This window comes from Monodelphis domestica, chromosome 3, assembly GCF_027887165.1.
Source record: "Monodelphis domestica isolate mMonDom1 chromosome 3, mMonDom1.pri, whole genome shotgun sequence".
Lineage (NCBI taxonomy): Eukaryota > Metazoa > Chordata > Mammalia > Didelphimorphia > Didelphidae > Monodelphis > Monodelphis domestica.
Genome location: NC_077229.1, coordinates 386,068,390 through 386,089,222, shown reverse-complemented (window position 1 = coordinate 386,089,222; position 20,833 = coordinate 386,068,390). Strand labels below are relative to the sequence as shown.

Below are 20,833 nucleotides of genomic sequence, written 5' to 3'. Positions count from 1 at the left end.
AGAAGCAGTTCCCTAGACACCCTTCCTCCACAAGGAAGATCTAGAGAGTGATCTGTAGACCAACTGTTTTTCCCTAGGGATCTCTGGGAATTCTCTACCTCTGACCTACTCAGAATTCTCTGGCTGCTTAAAGGAACCTTAGAAAAATTTTAAACTATTTCTTTAATCTTACTTATAGCTAAAATCTACTTTTAATTAATCTGATTACCTATTCAATCTTCACACTAGAGAACAGTAGGGGGGAAATAGGACTTCATTAATTCTTACTGGCTTCAATATTATTCTTGAAAGTTGCTTTAGAAAATTATCTCTTTTCTCTTACAGTTTCCCACACACTCATTTTCTTAATACTACATTTAATTGTCTTTGGAAGAATTATCCTTATTGGAAAATACATTCATGTACAACAATTCATCAAACCAATTCCCCGGTTGCAGAACCTCTAGGAGGGAACTATTTGCTAACAACAAATATGCTGCTATAAATAAGTTGGTGTATTAAGGGTCTCTGTTTCAAGGATCTCCTTGAATTTTTATGGCCAGCAGTAAAATCATTGGGTAAAAGAGCATGGATATATTAGCTTCTGTAGTTTCCTAATTGCAAATTACTTTTCAGAATGACCTTTACCAAATCATATCTCCACCAATATCAGTCAATTAAAGCAAATGCAAGTCAGTGCAAATAAAAATAAAGACAACACACAAAACAAAACTGAAAAGGTGTTAAGTGGGGAAGGGGAAGAGGAAGGGAAAGGTACCTAACAACAAGATCATATTGAAGAGCTCCAGAGATGGCCAAAAGCAATGCAACTAGTGGCAAGTGGAGAGAAAAAAAATGTTCTGAGCCCCATCTTAATATAGAGGCCCTGGAGCCCATGGCCCTTCCCAGAGAGTCAAATTCAAGGAGTAGAGAGTACTAATGAGATGTGAGTAGTAAGATAATTCAATCTTGCAGAATAATAAGATTCCCAAGGGATGACTTTTTTGGGGAAGAAAGGCATGATGTGAGAGTTCCAAAGAAATTCAAAAGCAATGTATTTGATGGGCATTGACATTATAACCCCTCCAATTCTAACTATTACTTTCTTCTGTCATCTTTGACAGTTTGTAGACAATGAGATATAAGACTTAAGAATTATTGATCATTTAGTTCGAGGCAGCATGTCTAGGAAAGGAGAAAACTGAATTTCACTTATTTTCGGTCCTCTTTGGATTTAGAGTTCCTTTTCATCTTCTTTCCTAAAATAATTAATTCTATGAGGTTTTGTTGTTGTTATGTACTCTACTTCTCTGTTTCTTTTTTTTTTTAGACCCTTACCTTATGTCTTAAAATAATCACTAAGCATTGGTTTCAAGGTAGAAGAGTTGTAAGGGCCAGGAAGTTGGGTTTAACTGACTTGCCCACCTTCACACATACTTCTTCTAGGTTTCATTTTCATCTGAAATATTTTGTCCTCTATTGCTGAACAGGAAAATAACATTTATTGTTAGGTTTTTAACTTGATCTTTAGAAAATGGCATACATGCCCTACCAGACTCTAATAAGAAGAAACATCCTCTGGAATAAAAAGCAGCATACTATGAAAACTAGATTACTAGATTCAAGTCAGGAAGGCAAGAGTTCAATTGTGATCTTTATTGTGTGGCCATGGGTAAGTCTCTGACTCTCGGGAAATTCTTTAATACTTATTTTAAATTTTACATAAGTGGAAGGTCAATAAATTCAAATAGTTCAGTCTCTCATATGAGAAGGTTCAATTTATTGACCTTGAGTATATTATATTAGTTATTTCTTTAGCAATTAATTATTTACATCATTTATTTAATTCAATAAGCATTTATTGAACATCTAATATGTGCCAAGCACTAGAAATGTAGAAATGCAAATGAATTTTTAAAAACTGCCCTAAAGAATCTTACAATCAAATGAGGGAAGCCATCACACAAAAGAAAGCTGAAAAGTAGGGAAGGGGGGAACAAGGGAGTTTACCAGAAAGGTCATGAGCCCCATGTGAAGGAAGATTTGGGGAGAACTCCAGTGTTCCATCCTCCATGCTTTAAATGAAAGGGGTGACACAATGGACCATTAGTTGAGAATGTTTAACCTGTTGACTTTTTTTTACAATAAGAGCAACTTTGGGGAATCTAAAATAGAGAGAATGTATCCACCTAGCTAATCATCATGATAATTAATGGAAATGCCATCAAAATCATCTAATTTACCCTTCTCTCATTTTACATAGGAGGAAATTGAGTCCCCAAAGAGATTAAATGCCTTGCCCATGTTCATAAAACTAATAGGCAAAAGAGCTAGAATTTTATTTCACAAACTCTGATTCCAAATTCAAATGCATTTTCCATTTTATCAGATTCAATTAAAATTCAAACAGATTTTAACACTATATAAAAGATGAAAATCAACCTTGAATTTTCTGTACAAGAGCCCATTGTGTCATTAAAATTTTTGTGTAGGGGTAATTCTTTGGTTTTACTATTTGATATATTTTTAGAGATATATTTTCTCTGCATAGTGAATAGAGATGAGATCTTTCAGTAAAGTATATTCAGTAGGATTTTTATTCTCTTCTGAACTGGAAACAAATTTAGTTCAGATATGAACTGAATAAAATCTTCTTTTTCCTATTCTATTTTCATTGCAAGACCTTGAGGGAATTGTAAGCAGTCTTTAAAATTAGATTGAGTAAAAGGATAGAAGGAAAATCTTTAAGTTAATTCAAGATATTATTAATAATAAAACTAACATTTACATTGGGCCTACTATGTGTCAGACACTGATCTCAATGCTGTACAATTATTGTCTCATTTGGTAAATAATTGTCTTATTCAATTTTCCCAACTTTCCACATGTTAGTGTTCTAAAGATATTAAGTTTAAATAGATGATTGAACAATGATTCTTTCATTTGTATTCTCAATCTTAGCTTTTTAGGAGAGTAAGAATATTGTTTTCAAATTTAGAGAAATCAATAATAACATTATGTTGTACATATGCATTTATAATATATTCAAATTATATACTTCACACTTTAACAAGTGCTTTTCTTGTGCTAATTTCAGTAGATTATTGAAAGTATTTGCCCTCATTTTACAAATGAGAAAATAAAAGCATAGATAAATTAGTTGATTTGTCTAAGGTCATTGGCTACTAGAGAGTACAGGCAGGTAGATCTTCTGAACTAATTAAATTGCAATTCAGTTCTTATGATTCCAAGTCCAAGTCAAATTACAGTGCAATATAATATTCTAGTTGGTAGCAGTGAATTATCTAAGAATTTTTAATTAAATTAAATTTATTTTGTGATGTGTAAACAAACAGAACAAGAGCTAAAATTTTATCATAAATTTTAAACACATTAGAAAAAATAAGACATTTGTTTCTGTTAGAGAAAGAAATACAGTATAACATTTTTAAATTTATTGTCAGCTCTCATTACTCATGTTCACATGAAGTCTAATGATGTGTTCTAAATTTCCACCTAATAGATTTGAAGATTGGGAATATAGCATAATTCTAAAGAAAATGAGAATATTAGATTGGGAATCTGGCATGGAGAAAATGACTTCCAGAGAGTGAGTTTAGTACTTCAGGAGACATAATTGCCCTAAATCGTATCACCAGGAATACCAGAGTAGATATGTACTAAATAATAATATTGGAATTTTATAATACTTCAGATTTTCTTCTTAGGGCTTTAATACTTATTATTGTATTTTTGTCCACAAAGCATCTCAGTGAATTGAACTGAACAAGTATTATTTGTAGATCTGGAACCAGATAGGGAACTGAGATCCAAAGGGGGCAAATGATTTGCCTCTACTCTACAAAATGAGTTTATGTCAGTGATCTTTGGACAAATGTAAAAGAATTTAACACCTAAATATTTTATTTTGGTGGTCTTTTTCGAACTATTCTCATGTTTTAATTAATCGCCCAAAACAAAAATTTTCACTAACATTGTTAGCTTTTTTAAAAGTGACACACATATTTAACTGGAGAAGTTTGGAACCATCACTTTAATTCTACAATTTTAAAATGATCTATATTTCATCTAAAGTATAGAATGAAATAGTACTTGAAATAATTTTCTTCTTTAGGAAACTGGTTCTTATTTCATATATATAAATAAAAAAGAAATATCAGCGTTTGCTTGATGTTCACTTGTCTCTCGGTCTCTCTCTCTGTCTCTCTCTCTCTATCTCTCTCTCTGTCTCTCTCTCTCTGTCTCTCTCTCTCTCTGTCTCTCTCTCTCTCTCTCTCTCTCTGTCTCTCTGTCTCTCTCTCTCTCTCTCTCTCTCTCTCTCTCTCTCTCTCTCTCTCTCTCTCTCTCTCTCTCGCACACACACACACACACACACACACACACACACACACACACACACACACACACACCAAGATCATCCTTGCCCCACCTGAAGAGCTAAACTTTAGGCTCATCAGATATTTCAAGAATTCCCTCATTTTTCTCATTTCTTTGTACTGGAATTCTTGAAACTGAGGGTCAGGGTCATTCTGTTTCAGTATTTTTAGCTAAGAAGACAACAAATTGTAATTATAGTGAATTTATTATAGGCATTTGTACTATTCGACGTAGAAATGAGATACAAATTCTCTAAGATATATAGAATAAAATCATAATAGGTTAGCAATGGAAAGTATCTTAATGATCATAGGATCACAGGCTAAATAAATCTGAAGTTTGAAAGAGCTTCAGAAATCTTTTAGAACAATCCTCACACTTTATAATTGAGGAAAACTAATCCTAGAGAGGTGAAATCACTCTCCCTAAACTATCCAATGAATATATGTCAGATCTTGAAACCTCAAAACCAGGTCTTCTAATTCTAAGCCCAATGCTTTTTAAGATCATTTAAGGTTTCTATGGTAATATATATTTTTTTTCCTGAGTAAGAAAAATCTTATCTCTTCCATCAAAATTAAGCTATCAGTAATCATAAAAACAACAATAATGATAAAACTAATATTTATACAGCACTTTCTGTGTTCCAGGCACTAGATTATGTAGCCTAAGTACTTTACAATTGTTACCTAATTTGATTCTCACAACAACTCTGAGAAATAGGTGCTAATGTTAGCTCTTATTTACAGATGAGGAAACTAAGGCAAACATATTAAGTGATTTGCCCAAGGTCACACAACTAGTATTTGACTGAGGCTAGATTTGAACTTAGGTGTTCCTGACTCAGGGTCGAACACTAGTGGCTGAGAAAGGCAACCTTCAACTACAAAAGTTAGAATAGATCCTAAAAATAGATTTTAATGGGATTTTCTCAAATAATAAATGAAGCAACATACTAATCTAGGAGGCAGCAACTGACAAAGTCCCTCACGCTTTTCTTTAGGAATGATGGCATGATGATGCTGAGATGATTAGCATAATTAATTGGATTACGAATTATTTGAAAACCTCAACTCAAAGAATAGTATTAATGATTCAGTCAGCTTGAAAGTAAGTCTCCAGCGAAATATTCAGCCCAGTACTACTTAACATTTTTATGGTTGCCTTGGACAAAGGTATAGATGTTGACAGACATCAGATATTCAGACAACACTAAGTTTGGAGGGAACATTAGTACAATGGAAAGGAGCCAGGATTTAAAAGATCCTGATAAATATACCAAGTAAATAAAATTTTGGAGGAATAAATTTAACACTTTATACTCATATTCAAAAGATCAACTTCATATACTTAAATTGAGGGAGAGAAGATTTTTTCAATCTGAAATTTTTCTAGGGGTTCTTAGTGAACTACAAGCTTAATATGAATTAGCAGTATGTCATTTCAGCCAAAGAAAATACTATAATACACTATTTGGCTGCCTTGAGAAAGGCATGATACAGAGAGGTAAGGAGGTAATACAAAGGTTTGTTTCTTCCCTAGTCAGAATACATCTGAAGTGTAGGGGTGAGTTTTAGCTGACACATTTGAGGAAGAACCTTGATAAGCTGCAGAACATCCTGAGAAGTGCAAGCAGTATGAGGAAGGGCCTCTAGTTAATACCACAAGAGGATCCTAATTCCTTTGAGGATATTAGGAATATCTTCTGGCAAAGAGAAGACATACAGGGAACAAGAGCACTTCCTTCAAATATTTGAGAGGCAATAAATTTGTTTTAAACAGAGGGCATAAGAAGAAGAAATGGAAATAAGTTGCATAGAGACTAATTGTACGTTTGAAGTAATAAACACAGACTACCTCCCTAATTATGAGCAATTCATTTAACCTTTTAGAAAATTTGGTTTCATCATGTGTAAAATATGGATAACAATATTTATGCTACCTTAAAGTTCTATATGAATGCAAGTTATTCTTGAATTATCTCTAATTCCTTTGAGTTCAAAATACACACATAAGTGAAAGACTGAATATGACTAAAGAGTTGTACCTGCACAAATAATTTTATCTGTGTCTTGTTTTTTGTTATGTAGACCAGGCATATGGAAAGACCTAAAGACCATGGGTTCTGTGTCTCTCTTTATATTCTTCGTCACATTACTGGTTCTGGGGAGACAGGTAAGAAGTCTGCTATTTCTACTAATCAGAATTTTTGTATGTATGTATTTATATTTATGTAACCCCACCTGGGAACTACATGTGTCAAAGAGAGAGGATGTAGCCCATAATGACAAGGTCTGGAAATACAATCTAAAGGCTAATGCTCTCAACTCTGTGACAAGAACAGGCTAATACTTTGAACAAAGGAAGTCAACCTAGGTTCTTTTAGTTCCACTTAAGCCTTAAAATAGCAAGTCATCTTCTGAACCTATAAAAATGTCTATAATGGTAAAAATGTGAAATTATATAGAAAAAAATGTCATTTTTGAACAAAGGGTTTTTCCTATTATTTTGAAATACATATTTTGACATATGTCTGGTTTTTTTCCTTATTTTTAATATGGATGTTTGCAAGCAGGATGATTATCCTAAGGAAAAAAAAAAACTTAGAAGAGAGTATGATAACATACTTTAGGTATTTGAATTATTGTCATGTAGAAGAGAGATTAGACTTAGTCTGTTTGACTTTCAGAGAGCAAAATTAGAAATAATGGATAAAGGCGTAAAGGACAAAATTTCATCTTGATGCAAGGAAAACCTTGCTGATAATTCAACCTAGTACAATGTGGAATGGGGGTAGTTCTGGGGGTGATACATAGGTTCCCCCTCATTAGAGATTTTCAAGATGTTACTGAGTAGATTTTTAGTCAGGCAGAGATTAGGCTACTTGGACTCTGAAATGCAGAAATTCTGTGATTCCCTCTAAAACATGTCTATTCCATTACCTCATGGTGTGGTAGACTTGGCCCTAAGTTTCAGAAGCTTTTTCTAATGAAGTGCCATATTTGGCAGGTCTTACCTAATTAGAAGCAGATACTCAATCCATCATACCTATTGCCCATTTCCATACTAAATGAGGAGAGGCTCATTGCCACAGTATTGGCCATCAGGTAATGAGCAATTTTGGCCACAGCAACTCATGAAGCATAGCAGCTCACCTACAGAAATTGACCAATCACCCGCAAGGATCTAAAATTACAGATCCTTGATATAGTAAGATAAGAAGCATTCCATAGGACACAAACAGATGAATCAAATAACTGTGCATTTAAGAAGTTAATAAAAATAACTTAAATATAATAGTTGGGTACTTATCTATAATTGGTGATGTGCATCCACAGGGTCTGAGGAATAAGCTACCTGAGAGGATTAATACCTCCAAAAAAAAAAATCCCAACATCTATTTAATGAATTTTTGGCAGAATCTAACACATGGCCTTGTGTGTGTATGTGTGTGTTGAGAGAGAGAGAGAGAGAGAGAGAGAGAGAGAGAGAGAGAGAGAGAGAGAGATTTGTTTTTCAGTAGCTAAGTGTAGTAGAAAGCACTGAATTCAGAGTCAGAAAAGCTGAATTGAGTTCCTGTCTATGACATTCCTTTTCTGAGTGACCTCAAGCAAATCTTTACTATTCTGCCTCAGTTTCCTCATATATAAAAGAGTAATAAGAATATTTTACCTCATAAGCTTATTGTGAACAAAGTATTTTATAAAGGCAAAAGCCCTCTAAAAACTGAATAATCATCATTATTATTTTCCTAGTTACCAGATGTTCCAATATCCTTAATTCATTCAATAAATAATACCAGTTTGTTTGAATACAATTATTCTTAGAAGCGTGTAGTAGTAATATTGCCTCTGCTTCCTTCTTTAATTGGAATATATAGAAAACTCTTCCATGTTTTCCAGGATAAAATTTTCAACCAAAATTGGTATTTGTGACAGCAAAATGATCACCTTTTCTAACTTGCTTTTTAATTCACACAGTACAGTTGTTTAGGAACTTAATTATTCATTTATTGCTAGCCTATTGTGCATTTTGCCTTAAGGTCAATCACTTTCATCACCACTCTTCTTGAAACATGGAGAAAAAAAGCATGTATTTACTGACTGAGTAAATTAGTGTTTTTCTCTGATCTTCAGGGAATATAAATTTTTAAGTTGGAATTTAAAATATGTACTGTACACAAAACAGAATTAAGTTGTCATTTGTGCAGAGATTAGTTGCAAGTTTAAAAAAAATGTTTACAAACTCAGTGCTCTTTTGGATAACCAAAATAAAGGTGATGGCTTAGAGATCTGAAGAAGGGAAATTTCTTTTAATAGCCTCTCACTTCTTCTCTCACCTTATCATACCATGCTCCTAGTTTTCTTCTGTATTGCTTATAATTCAAGGAATGCATATTTGCTATTTAATTTTCCTTCAAAGTCTAAATCCAGTGATCCTATTATTTTATGCTTGCAATACAACTTTATAAATATGATCTTTGTTCCCTCACATGAGAAACCTTCAATTTATATTCATGTACATTTTTCTTCCTTGGATGGGTATGCACTTGGGACAAATAAAATATCTATAAGCTGTGATTTTAAAAGGAATTTAAAGTCACTTTGTATAGGTGCTTACAGGATTCTCTATTATCATGGCTATATGCATTCAAAAGACAATTCTGGGTGGTGCCAAAATTTATATTTCAGACACAAAGCCACTTTCAAAAAACAGAATAAGAATAATAAATGTGTAATGTAGAAGCATAATGTTTACCTGCATATCAACCTTTATGAAAAATTCTAGAGCTCTTATATCATGTACCATTCATATAACTCTTTACAAACATATTGTACATATCCAAAAGCTTGGGGTATTGAATTGTCACCTGAAAAGACTTTATTTTCTGTGTAAAGTAAATTATTTATTAGTCTCACTTTGAAAATGTGCCTCTGTCTGTCCAATGCCCAGGCAGCCCTTTGTTTAGTAGTTGTTTGACTGACTTGTCCATTTGTTAATAACCTGGCTCATTTTTCAAGGCAGTGTTGTTTTAATAAATGCATGGCTTGATTCCTGTGGGAAATGTCTATATTTTCAGGAGGGGAAGGTGTTGAATAAGATTTCAAGAATTTCTGAGGTTTAAAATAAATAGATTGTTAAATTTCCAACTGGAAATCTCTGGAAATCTCCCAGTGCATGATGTGAATCTGAATTATATCATATGAAGAACATCTGAGTCTATGTAGATCAAAGTAGACATATTTTATAACTTGTGACCTTTCTCCTCTCTTTGAAAATAAGAAATCTTTATTTATTTCTCATTTGTGGACTAGACCCTTGGTTCATTTGTTATTTGTTCCTTTTTGAGATGTTGCTATCTTCAGTCAACCCAGAACAAAGATTGCTATATGCTCATTTGTATTTGTTTGTCAAATAACTGTCTATTGTGCCAAAAAGTGTACCCTCTCTATTAAGCTATTCTGTTCTAATAAGACTAAATTAATGATCATTTGTTATTTTTAATTTGCATCAAAAATGACAAATTTACAATGCTAAAAGCAAAAAGTTATATAGGTAGGAAATAGAAGAGCTACACAGATACATTTAAATGAAGTGCTTTATTGGAAGCACTTTTGAATTTGTCTAGCATCTACCTCTTTAATTCTAATGAAAATCCACTTTACTTGTCAAAGAGGAAAAAAAAGTAACTGCAGAAAAAGTTTTCTTTCCTCCAAATCTACATTATAAAGCACAGTAGAGTTTTCCCTGCTAGATGCAATATTAATTTAATTGAACATATATCAGAATAAATTTGCATATAAATGTAACTATACTTTCTCAGTACCATTTAAATCTACCTGAAAATATGCCTATCGAGATGAATAAAGCTCAGTGGAAAAGAAAAGTGATTGTAATTTTTCTAAGTTTAAATGCAAGCCAAAAATTAATGATATTGGTAAATGATGGCCAAAGACTGCATTGCTACATATATTTCAACTCCCACAAAAGCTGTTATCTTTGGATACCTTAGTCTAGGTGCCTCTCCCCAAGGAAACCTTTTTTTTTCTCAGTGCCATATTGGAAGGCATTTTCTCATAACAGAAAGCTTTTTAAGGAGGGTGGACTGTATACTATGTTTTTTCTCTTTAAAGCCTATTCGCTCTAGCAGGACAAGATGCCTATTGTTTCTTTACCTCTGTGTCCTCTTGTAACAGAATGAATATTACTGTAGGTTAGACTTCCTATGGAAGAACAAGTTCAATAAAGAGCGTGAGGAAATTGAAACCATGGAGAACCTGAATCGTGTCCTGCTGGAAAATGTGCTCCCTGCCCATGTGGCTGAACACTTCTTGGCCAGAAACTTGAAGAATGAGGTTAGATGCTCTCTGCTAATGAAAAATGGTCATGATCAGACTTTCCAATGGAAAATAGAAATGGGGGATGGGAGAGGGAAAAATATAGGAAAATCACAAAATTTTATTTACATTCTGTGGTGTGGTTGAAACCTATATAGACTTAAATTCAAGAGACCTGGGTTCAGATTCTGACTCTGATACTAATGTAATACTTTGAGAAGGCCATCTAATCTTATCTCAGCCTGTAAAATGTCCTATTTCTGTTACCTATCACACAGGGAGTATTGTAAGGAAAGTATGTTACAAACTTTAATGCACTAAAGAAATGGTACCTGTAAGTAGAGCTGTATTCTAGGATCTTAGGTCTAAAAGGCACTGCCAATTATCATCCAGTTCAGTCCCCTACCCTATTTGAATCAGCAATCCTCTTGGGAATGTACTCTTATTATCCCTATTTTACAAATAAAGAAATAGAGGATGAAGGAGGTTGTTAGTTCTCCATGGCCACATTGCTAGTAAGTATCTGAGAAAGGATTTAGACTCAGATCTTCTTCACTCAGGTCCAGTGTTCTATCCTCTGAGCTATCAAGACACCTTGATTAAACTATTTTTAAGATTTTGTTGAAGGATATGAGAGTTCCCAAAGAAAACAAATTCCCAATGGGTGTTTTTCCATCTTTTCAGGTAGTCAATGTTCACTTCTTCTTGAAAACATCCCCACATCCACCTTTTATCTTTAGCCAGTGACTCCCACTATGTCAGGAGCCTCCTTGATACTTCTTTCCTGATCAGGAATTTCATTGTAAATCAAAGTTCAAAAGCAAATTAGCACCCTCTTTGTCATGCTTCTTTCTTTTTAGGAAGAGAAATTAAACTGATAACTGAGTAGGATGAGTTGTCTCCAAGGAATACTTGAGAAAAGAAAGCAAAACTTTTTTTTAGTTCAGAGACTTTCCTTGTCACATACACAATTGTATCATGCTATCCCCTAGTTATATTTTTATTTTTCTGGTGGAACGGTTCAAAATTTCAGTGATCCTCAATATGATATTTAATAATATATTTTATTTTCCCCAATTACATGTAATAACAATTTTAACATAAGTTTTTTGAAACTATGAGATCCATATTATATCCCTTCCTTTTCTTCCCTCCCCCTTCCTTAAGATGGTAAGCAATTTGACCTAGGTAAAATACATGTATGATCATGCAAAACATTTTCCTATTGGTCATGTTGTAAGAGAATACTCATATAAAATCAGAAACACCAAATAAAATTATACACAAATAAAGTAAGGGGCAAATTGTAAGTTTCGATCTGCATTCAGATTCTAGAAACTCTTTCTCTGGAGATAAATAGAATTTTTCATCCTAAATCTTTCAGAATTATCCTGGATATTGTATTGCTGAGAAAAGCTATCAGTTGATCACCATGCAATATTGTTGTTATCATTTAGAATATTCTTCTGGTTCTGATCACTTCATTCTGCATCAGTTCATTTAGATATTTCCAGTTTGTTTGTTTTTTAATCATTCAGCTCATCTTTTCTCATGGCATAATATGCTACTATTTGTTAGCCATTCTCTAACTGGTGGACATCCATACATTTCCAAAAGAACAGCTTTAAATATTTTTGTACAAATAAGTCCTTTCCCCCTTTAAAAAAATCCCTTTGGGATACAGACTTAATAGTAGAATTGCTGGATCAAAGTATATGCACAATTTTTAGCCCTTTGAGTATAGTTCCTAATTGCTCTCTAGAATTATTGGATCAGTTCACAAGTCACATGCCCTCCAACATTTATCATTTTCTTTTACTTTCTTATTGTTCATTTCACATTTTGATGCTTATTTCTTCTACTGACACAGATGACAACTCCTTAACAGTTTCAAGAATTGCTGTGGCTATAACATTTCCAAGGGAAAGTGATGGGAAATGAAAATGTAAAACCACCATTAAACATAGTTCTAGAATTATTTTCCTTTGCTGATTTTTTCTTTTTGTATTCAGTGAAAACCTTAGCTATAGTTCACCATGGGAAACTATTCTAATCTCTTTTTTCTGGAATTAATTCATATGACATCCAAATATATTTCCAAATATATCTTGCAGATAGTATTGCAAAAAAAGATTAATAATAGCTCAAATAACAGGGTTTTTTTTAATCTAAGAATGGTAGTTTTAAGTTTTAGATTGGTGATATCTGGAATAGAGGGTCCAAAGTGGTTTTCTTGCTGTTCTCATGCATGACACACCACTGTCTTTTGTCCCAAAGCCCCAAATGCATTCTCTCCTTTCTTCTCACTCATTGAATCCCTTGTTTCATTCAAAATGTAGCTAAAGTATTATATTATGCACAAAGCTATTCCTAATCCCTATAGCAGTTAGTGACCCTCGACCACCAAATTACATTCTAATTACTTTGTATATATTTATAGTTTGTAGGCACTTGATAAATGCTTGTTGATTGATCTTGAGAAAAATTGGCTTTGGTTAAAGTACAATGATAAAAGTACAACATATCTTTTAGTAAAGGCAGTATTTGAGATCAGGTCTTTGGAACAGTAGAGTAGGAAATTAAATCAACAAGATACCACTTTATAATGATTTTTCCATTCTTTGTTTCTTAGGCCACTGGGTTCCATCTTGAGTGCTCCAACAAGGCATTCATCACAGCTGTATTTTTTCTTTATTCTGTTGATGTGCATAACATAAAAGAGGCATAGCCTTAGTAATTAACTACATTTAAATATAATGTCTACTTTAAAACCTTAAAACTTGCTGTTGTAGCAGACATATCAGGAAAGTTGGAAACACAGTGGAGACCAGGCCATTGCCAATTTTCTAGGTTTTTATTCCTTGGAAAAGCCAAGAAATGGAGTGTCTTCTTCTTAAAATAGCAAGGATTTTAGTGTTACTGGATTGAAGTGTTTGTGACAAGGAATAAGGTATAAGAAGAGTGGAAAGGTAGGAGGAGCTTACATTGTGAAGAACTTTGACAGCCACACAAAGGATCTTGTATTTGATCTGGATGATGATAGGGATCCACTGGAGTTTATTATGTAGAGGGCTGATAAAGATCTATGTTTGGGGGGGGGGACATGTTAATGGCAAAATGGAGGAATGATTGGAGTGGAGAGAAACTCAGAGCCAGCAGCATCTGATCTTTTGCAATAGATCAGACATTTGATGATGAAGGACTGTACTTTGCTTGTCCTATATAATTCTTTTCTCATAACACCTTCATAAAACATAGATAGAATATGTTGAAGGTCTTCTTTTTCTTTTTTATCACTGTGGTTTCAATGTTCTATTCAGACTGTTCATGCATTGTCTCTAATTTTAACAATGCAACTGACTCAAATCCTTGTCCATAAATATATGTCCTTAAAACAAATTATCATTCTTAACATACTATAGCCTTCTTAATTTTATCATGTATTTTTTCATATTCTAATCACTAAACCTCTAAACTTTCATGACTCAATTATTGGTTCAACTAATTATTCATCTACATTTTCTACTAAAAAAGGATATATATTCATAGTTTAATTCTGCAACTTGCCAAACTATTTCCATGGCATAGTATTGGTGTGATAGGTTTTATCTATTCTGTTTTTCATATGTGAATGGTTAAAGGGAAGTTATTCTTAGGGTCCTGAAGAACTGAATGTTTGTAAGGAAGTGAAAGTGCATGAGAGAAAAGAGGGACTTGCCATAAGACATTGTGAAAGGTTATAGAGAAACCCATCTTTCCCAGTTAATCCTAACAACTATATGGCAACAGTCTCAGAAAAAAAAATAATTAAGAAACATAAAATGAATTAGAAGTAAGCTTCTCAGTACAGTCTAGAATTATGCAGAAAGACATTCAGAAGAAGGCAGAAGCTGGTAGAGGATTCAAACTAGATCAGGTAAACATGAAAGCCATAGAGGTTTGAGGAGATCAGGGACTGAAAACCAACTGGCAAACCATAGACTCACGGAAGCAGGAAGGAGAAGGGAGGCAACACAAACCCTCAGAAGAGTTGTTGCAGTCTAGCCACAGAACCATGTGTGTGAGCTGAAGTTATATGCTGGCACTGGTCTGTGAGAACAGACCCAGGGAATAGCTTGCTGCTAAAGAAGAAAGAACCTGGATGTGCTTTGCTCAGAGAAGTGTGAGACTTGGAGAGTACCAAGCAGGGCCAACTCAGTACCTCGGCACCTGGATTCTGTAGGAGACTTGACCAGCATAAACTTCAGTATCTTACTGGAGGCTGTAAGGACCACAAAAGAGGACAGAACCAAATCCTGATGAAGGATAGAGCTTGCTGCAGATAATCAGAAAACTGACAAAGAAACAAGGGACTGAGGCAAATGGTCGGACCTCATATTTGCTACCCCACTCAGAAAAGCAGTGAGAGAGGTAATGGCAGAAGGATATAGAAAGCCTAAAGAAGACGGCAGGAACAAACAAGGCTCACCTAAAACATTCAGGAACGACGAACCTGACTACAGAATCTTCATAGCAAGATTTGAAGTGGAAAATATAAGCCTGAAAATAGGAAGGTAATGAAGAAATACTCTGGGTTAAGAGAAGCCCAAGAAGCAAGCCCTGAAGAAGAGGATCACCTCACAACAAATTTAAACAGAGCCTTTGGGGAAAAAAACAATAATAACAACAAAACAAACAAATAAAACATGGCTATAAGGGTGAGAAGAGTGGTTGAAAGAAATAGAGCAAGAAATTAAAAAGTTTAAAAAGAAGATCAGTCCCCAAAACATCCAGGAATGTCACAGTCAAAATCTAGAATTTCCAAGTCAAAGAAAAATAACATCCTACAAAAAGCAGAAAAAGAAAAGTGCAAGGATCAAAGACCAGAGTGAGGATCCCATAAGACTTAGTAGAAATAACTCTAAAAAGTGTGTGTGTTGGGGATAGGGAGGAATACTACCTTCTAAAAAGAAAACCATAAAAGCTCTACAACTAATAACTTACTTTACCAAACTGAATATAATAACACATGGGGAAAAATAGACCTTTAACTTTCATTTGCTCCTGAAGCACAGCAGAAATAGAATCAAGAGAAACATAGAAAGCAAAACACATTTGAGCAACTGGAATGTTATAAAGAATAATTCCATGCTTAGAGGGGCATATGGGGTATTCAAGGAGGATTAGCACCTCTGATGTGATGAACTGCTGAGCTCTTTTTAGGGATGTTCATCTATCTTTGGCATCCATCTCTCACCCAACATTCTAAGAAGCTATAGCATGGCCAGTGGCCATTCTCTAGGAAAACCATCTAGGAAGATGGGCTAAACCAGGCTGAGGGTAATCAACAAGCCTCAGACTTTTAGGTGAGTAAGGGGGGGATGTCTACCCCAAGAGTGTGAAAACTTGCCCCAGAGGAATGGACAGATGAGAACAATCTTTTCCATTGCCCATGAAGGCAGCTGAAATTGGCCCTGTGGAGAACTTATAAACATTGAAGAAACCAGGATCATCCCCTGACTCTCCTACCATCACCAGTCATCTTGAACTTTTTTTTTCCTTCCTAGATTTTTATGACTCTGGAAGACAGAGTAAGGCTGATGATTGTGCATTTCTGCCTTTCTTAAATTCAATTCACATGCAAGTCATGACATCACTCTATGATGTCACTGGTCCTCTGAAAATGAAGATCATCATTCATATGGGGAAAAAGAAAAGTGTCCCTTCACAATCCTAAGGTCAAGTGTCACAGAGGGGGCTAAATAAGATGTATGGCCTGGATGTAATTTTGTTGTGGTTTGTTGGTTTTAAGAAGGAAAGTGAAATACACTACAAATGAAATGAGAAAGGAGGAAGATTTACTATTTTGCAATAGTCTGCTGTTTGGTTTGCCTGCCTCAAATCTCTTTCCACTCCAATCCATCCCTTCACTCAAGCTCTCAAATTAATCATCCTAAAGCACACCTTAGCCTTTCCACTACCATCACGTCACTCAGTAAATTTCAGTGACTCCCTGTTACTTCCAGAATTAAACTTAAAACTCTCTGTCGTTTGGAGCCCTTTATAACCTAGACCCTTCCTACTTTTCAAATCTTCTTCTAACTTATATAAATTTTACCATTATGGATTCATCAGTCCAATGATATAAACCTTCTTTCTGTTCTTTGAGCAAGATATGATCTCCCAAATCTAGACATTTACTCTAGATATCCTTCATGATTAGAATGCTCTTCCCTTTTCATCTCTGCTTTCTGTGTTCCCTGGCTTCCTTGAAAACCCAGTTGAAATTCCCACCTGGTACAGGAAATCTTTCCTAATCCCCTTTAATTCTAATACTTCCCTTCTATTGGTTACCTCCAATTTATCATGTCAATATAGTTTATTTGTAAGTTGTTGTTTGCATGTTGTCTCCCTTATTAGACTGTGAATTCCTACCTCTTGCCTTTCTTTGTATTCCCAGCATTTATCACAGTAAGAAGTGCATAATACTTAACATAATACTGGTGAAATACTTTCTAAATGTTTGTTGGATTAATGAATGACTGATATGAACTGACCTAAAAATGGAGGAGGCCAGCAGAATTCAACAGTAGGTTGTTTACAGGAAACACACTTGAAACAAAGATTTCCTTCTGACAGAGTGGAACAGAATTTGTGTTTCAGTCAAATAGAAAAAAGCAAGGGTAGCCATCATAATCTCAAACAAGATAACAATAATAATTGATTTGGTTAAAAGAAATAAATGTGTCAATTCTATTGTGTTCAAAGGTACCAGAGATAATGATAAAATAGAAGTAATTAATATATATATATATATATATATATATACAACAAATGGCATAGCATCTAAATGGAGGAAAAATTATAAAAAGAAATAGAGAGGGGAAAACTTTTAGAGTTATATGCCTCAATGTTTTCCTTTTAAAAGTGAAGAAATCTAATAAGTTCAAGGGGTGGAAGAGTATAGTCATTAACAATTAAAAGATGAAGAAAGGATTTATGTGAAATGTGGTGCCTGAATTGAACTTTGAAAGAATACAGAAGTTCTAATTAATCAGCAAACATTTACTAAGTTCCTACTATATTCCAGGCACTGTGTTAAGGAGCCAAAGGGAGTCCCTGCCCTTGGGGAACTTCAAATCTAATGGATACTAAGAAATTCTAGGCAGGGAAATCAGTGGCACAGAAGAAAAGATGCAAGGTCATGTGTTAGGGACAGGAAATATGCTCACCAGAATGGTGCAGTAGTAAGAGACCTAAATTTGGCGTCAGAGGATGTAGGTACAAACCTTAGAACTCCTCTGTGAGTGACTATGAGCAAGTCATTTCCATTCTTTGGACCTCCATTTCTTCTTTATTTAAAAAAATGAATGTTGGACTCAAGTGGTCTCTAAGTTCTAAAAAAGTTCTTCCTCATGTCTTTCTAACTCTAAATCCATTAGTATTTATATGGTAGGGTGAAATGATCTGGCAGAATGGAATTTAAATGTTATTTTTACTACAAATAAAATTGCAAGTGATGGAAAAGCACTGGCCTTGGAATCAGAGGACTGGGGTTCAAATCTTAACTCTGATATGTATTACCTATATGTCTCAATCTCCCTAACCTTCAGTTTCCCCCACTAGGTAACACAGTGAATACATTGCTGGGTGAGGAGTTATGAAGGCCTGAGTTCAAATCTGACCTCATAACCTTACCAGCTAAATGATCCTGGGCAAGTCATTTAAACAGTCAACCTCAGTTTTCTCAACTGTAAAATGGTGATAATACTAGTCATACCTCCCAAGGTTGTAGTGATAATTGACTAAGATATTCATTAAGTATTTAGCACAGTGTCTGGTACATAGTATATACTTTTAAAATTCTTATTTTCTCCTTTCCTGCATCAACAAAATAAGAGATAAAGTAGCCAAGTAGATGATCTTTGAGGTCCCTTCTAGCTCTAGATTTCTGATTCTGAAAAGGGACTTCAGCATTTTTATCTTCTTCATCTTCAAGTTCCTTAATCACTAACAAGAAAGGATTGGGAAGAATATTAGAAGACCAGAAGTCTGGGTCTGATGAGAAGGATTTACCCTTAACCATATCAAGAAGTAACTTTGGGACACATCCCTGTGGCAAGAACTTAAGCAAATATGGAGTGATTCTAGTCTTCAAAGAAAAAGGGTTGGTTTGGACAGCAGCAATTAGGATGCTGAGTAAGGTGCTTCTTGTAACATAATACAATCATTATAATGCTTCTTTCATATTGTCTTTTTCTACATTTTCCATTTTTTCCTTCTTTTTCCTCTTTTCTTTCTACAATTTCTTCCATCCTGAAGCCTTTTCTACTAGTCTTATTTAGCCTTTTTTTAACCTAGTATAAGCATCAAGGTGGAGATTATTTCTAAGTTGATGTTCCTGTTGTATTAGGGAAGACAGAGACAACCACTTAGTATTCTCCAGCTGGGAAATTCTCCACAACTTCTGCTCCAAAGGATTGGATTATGCAGGTCCTCTTGAGTGGGTGAAATGAATGCCTTCAGCAAGCTATTTTTAGGCTACAGAGCTAATGAAGAATAATTGTTCCAAAACCTTTTGCACATATGACTGTAGAAAACTCCATCTAATGCATTTTGAGTAAACTCTCAGGCAGAATTCCCAACACTGACACAGTGCTGCCTGAGCCAATCTATGTGCAAGTGGGCCTTACCAAAAACAGAGGAATAAGAATAACCTTGAGATCATGTTATGGTGATTTTCATTAAATTCACCTCATTAATGTGCTTCAACATTGCACAATTCTTAATATATAAAATAGTCCATGAAACAGAGAGAAAATGAGTTTGATCTAGTTTAAAACCATTTCACATTATAATTAGCTCTGTAAGAGATTATCTCCCCAATAAAAAGATAGTGATTTTTAAGATGAACTAGTAAAGCCATTTTCTATTTCGGTTTCTAATATCGTTTAGTAACTACTTCTTGAGTCAGGTAGAGACTACTCAAAATCTCATTATTCCATGATTTCTAATGGTACCTTAAGAATATTCAGACAACTATATGCCCTTACATATTTGAACAGAGCCTTTTCTTATTCAATATTGATGTTCATGAACTACATTGATATAAGCATTATCAATTTTCCTTTGAAAAGAAATTTCATTTTCTTGGAAATGCCTTAGGCATTAGCACATTGGATTCAGCCTTTTCCATTAGCTAAATACATTTAAATAATAGATGACATCAGTAACAAAATTGGCAATTAAAGGTTACAACTGTTACTTAAATTTTTATTATCCAGAACCCAACTTAACTGAAAGTTCTTTTCAAAATACTTTTTAAAATTTCCACCAGGTTATCTGAGTCTGCATCAAAACACCTTCTGTCTTCATCCTCACCCTTTCCCTGCCATCAGCAGGTTCAGGAAACAAAAGTTGCAACAAGAGTTGTTCTATTTGCACCTTGTGGAGTCTCCTTTTGTATGGCCTTTACTATAGCCTGTTGTGTTGTAGCAAGAACATTTGTAAAGAGCCCTTGAAACAAACAGCACAAACAGCTTTCATCACATTTTGAAAAGACCTCATTTTGTCTTCACATCCATATGGCTGCCAAAGTCCCCAGGTGGTATTGCTTAAGTGTGACTCTGGGCCAGGATACTTCATTCCAGAGCAGCTGAGGCTTGATCGAAATAGGCAGCAGATGTCATCATAGACATTAATGTAATACACTTTGCAAGCAAACAGTACCACTCTTAGCCACTATAATAGCTCCTTAATTTGATACAGGGTGGATTACTCAATAGTGTCACCACACTAGCTTGTAAACAGTTCTTTTGGACTCTCAATATATAAATGCCAAGTTATTTCTGAATATCAGTTCTGGCTCAAGTGATTGTCTTTTTATTTCTTGGATAAAAATTCTCCTCTGTGCCTAGATTATCAGTAAGTAATAAAGTGACCTCTTAAGTTCCCCAAATTATTTAGTCCTTCAGGGTATCCAAAGCACCCCACGAGATGATAGAATCATTGGGCACAAAGATCAATGACCACATGCTGGTGGATCTGTGTACTGTAGGACCACCCCCCACCCAGCCAAAAAAATATAATAAAATGGAAAGAATACAGGACCTGGATTACTTCAAGTTCTACTATTCATT

At 34.5% G+C, this 20,833-nt stretch overlaps 1 protein-coding gene across 1 annotated transcript in view; it reads left to right on the top strand.

Moving 5' to 3' along the window:
• The window catches only part of ADCY2 (adenylate cyclase 2), a 580,155-nt gene that overhangs the window by 524,309 nt on the left and 35,013 nt on the right, over nucleotides 1-20,833 (top strand). Inside the window, 2 exon segments of the mRNA XM_001363655.5 lie at nucleotides 6,468-6,552; nucleotides 10,575-10,733. Coding sequence (XP_001363692.2) covers nucleotides 6,468-6,552; nucleotides 10,575-10,733 — 244 coding nt within the window.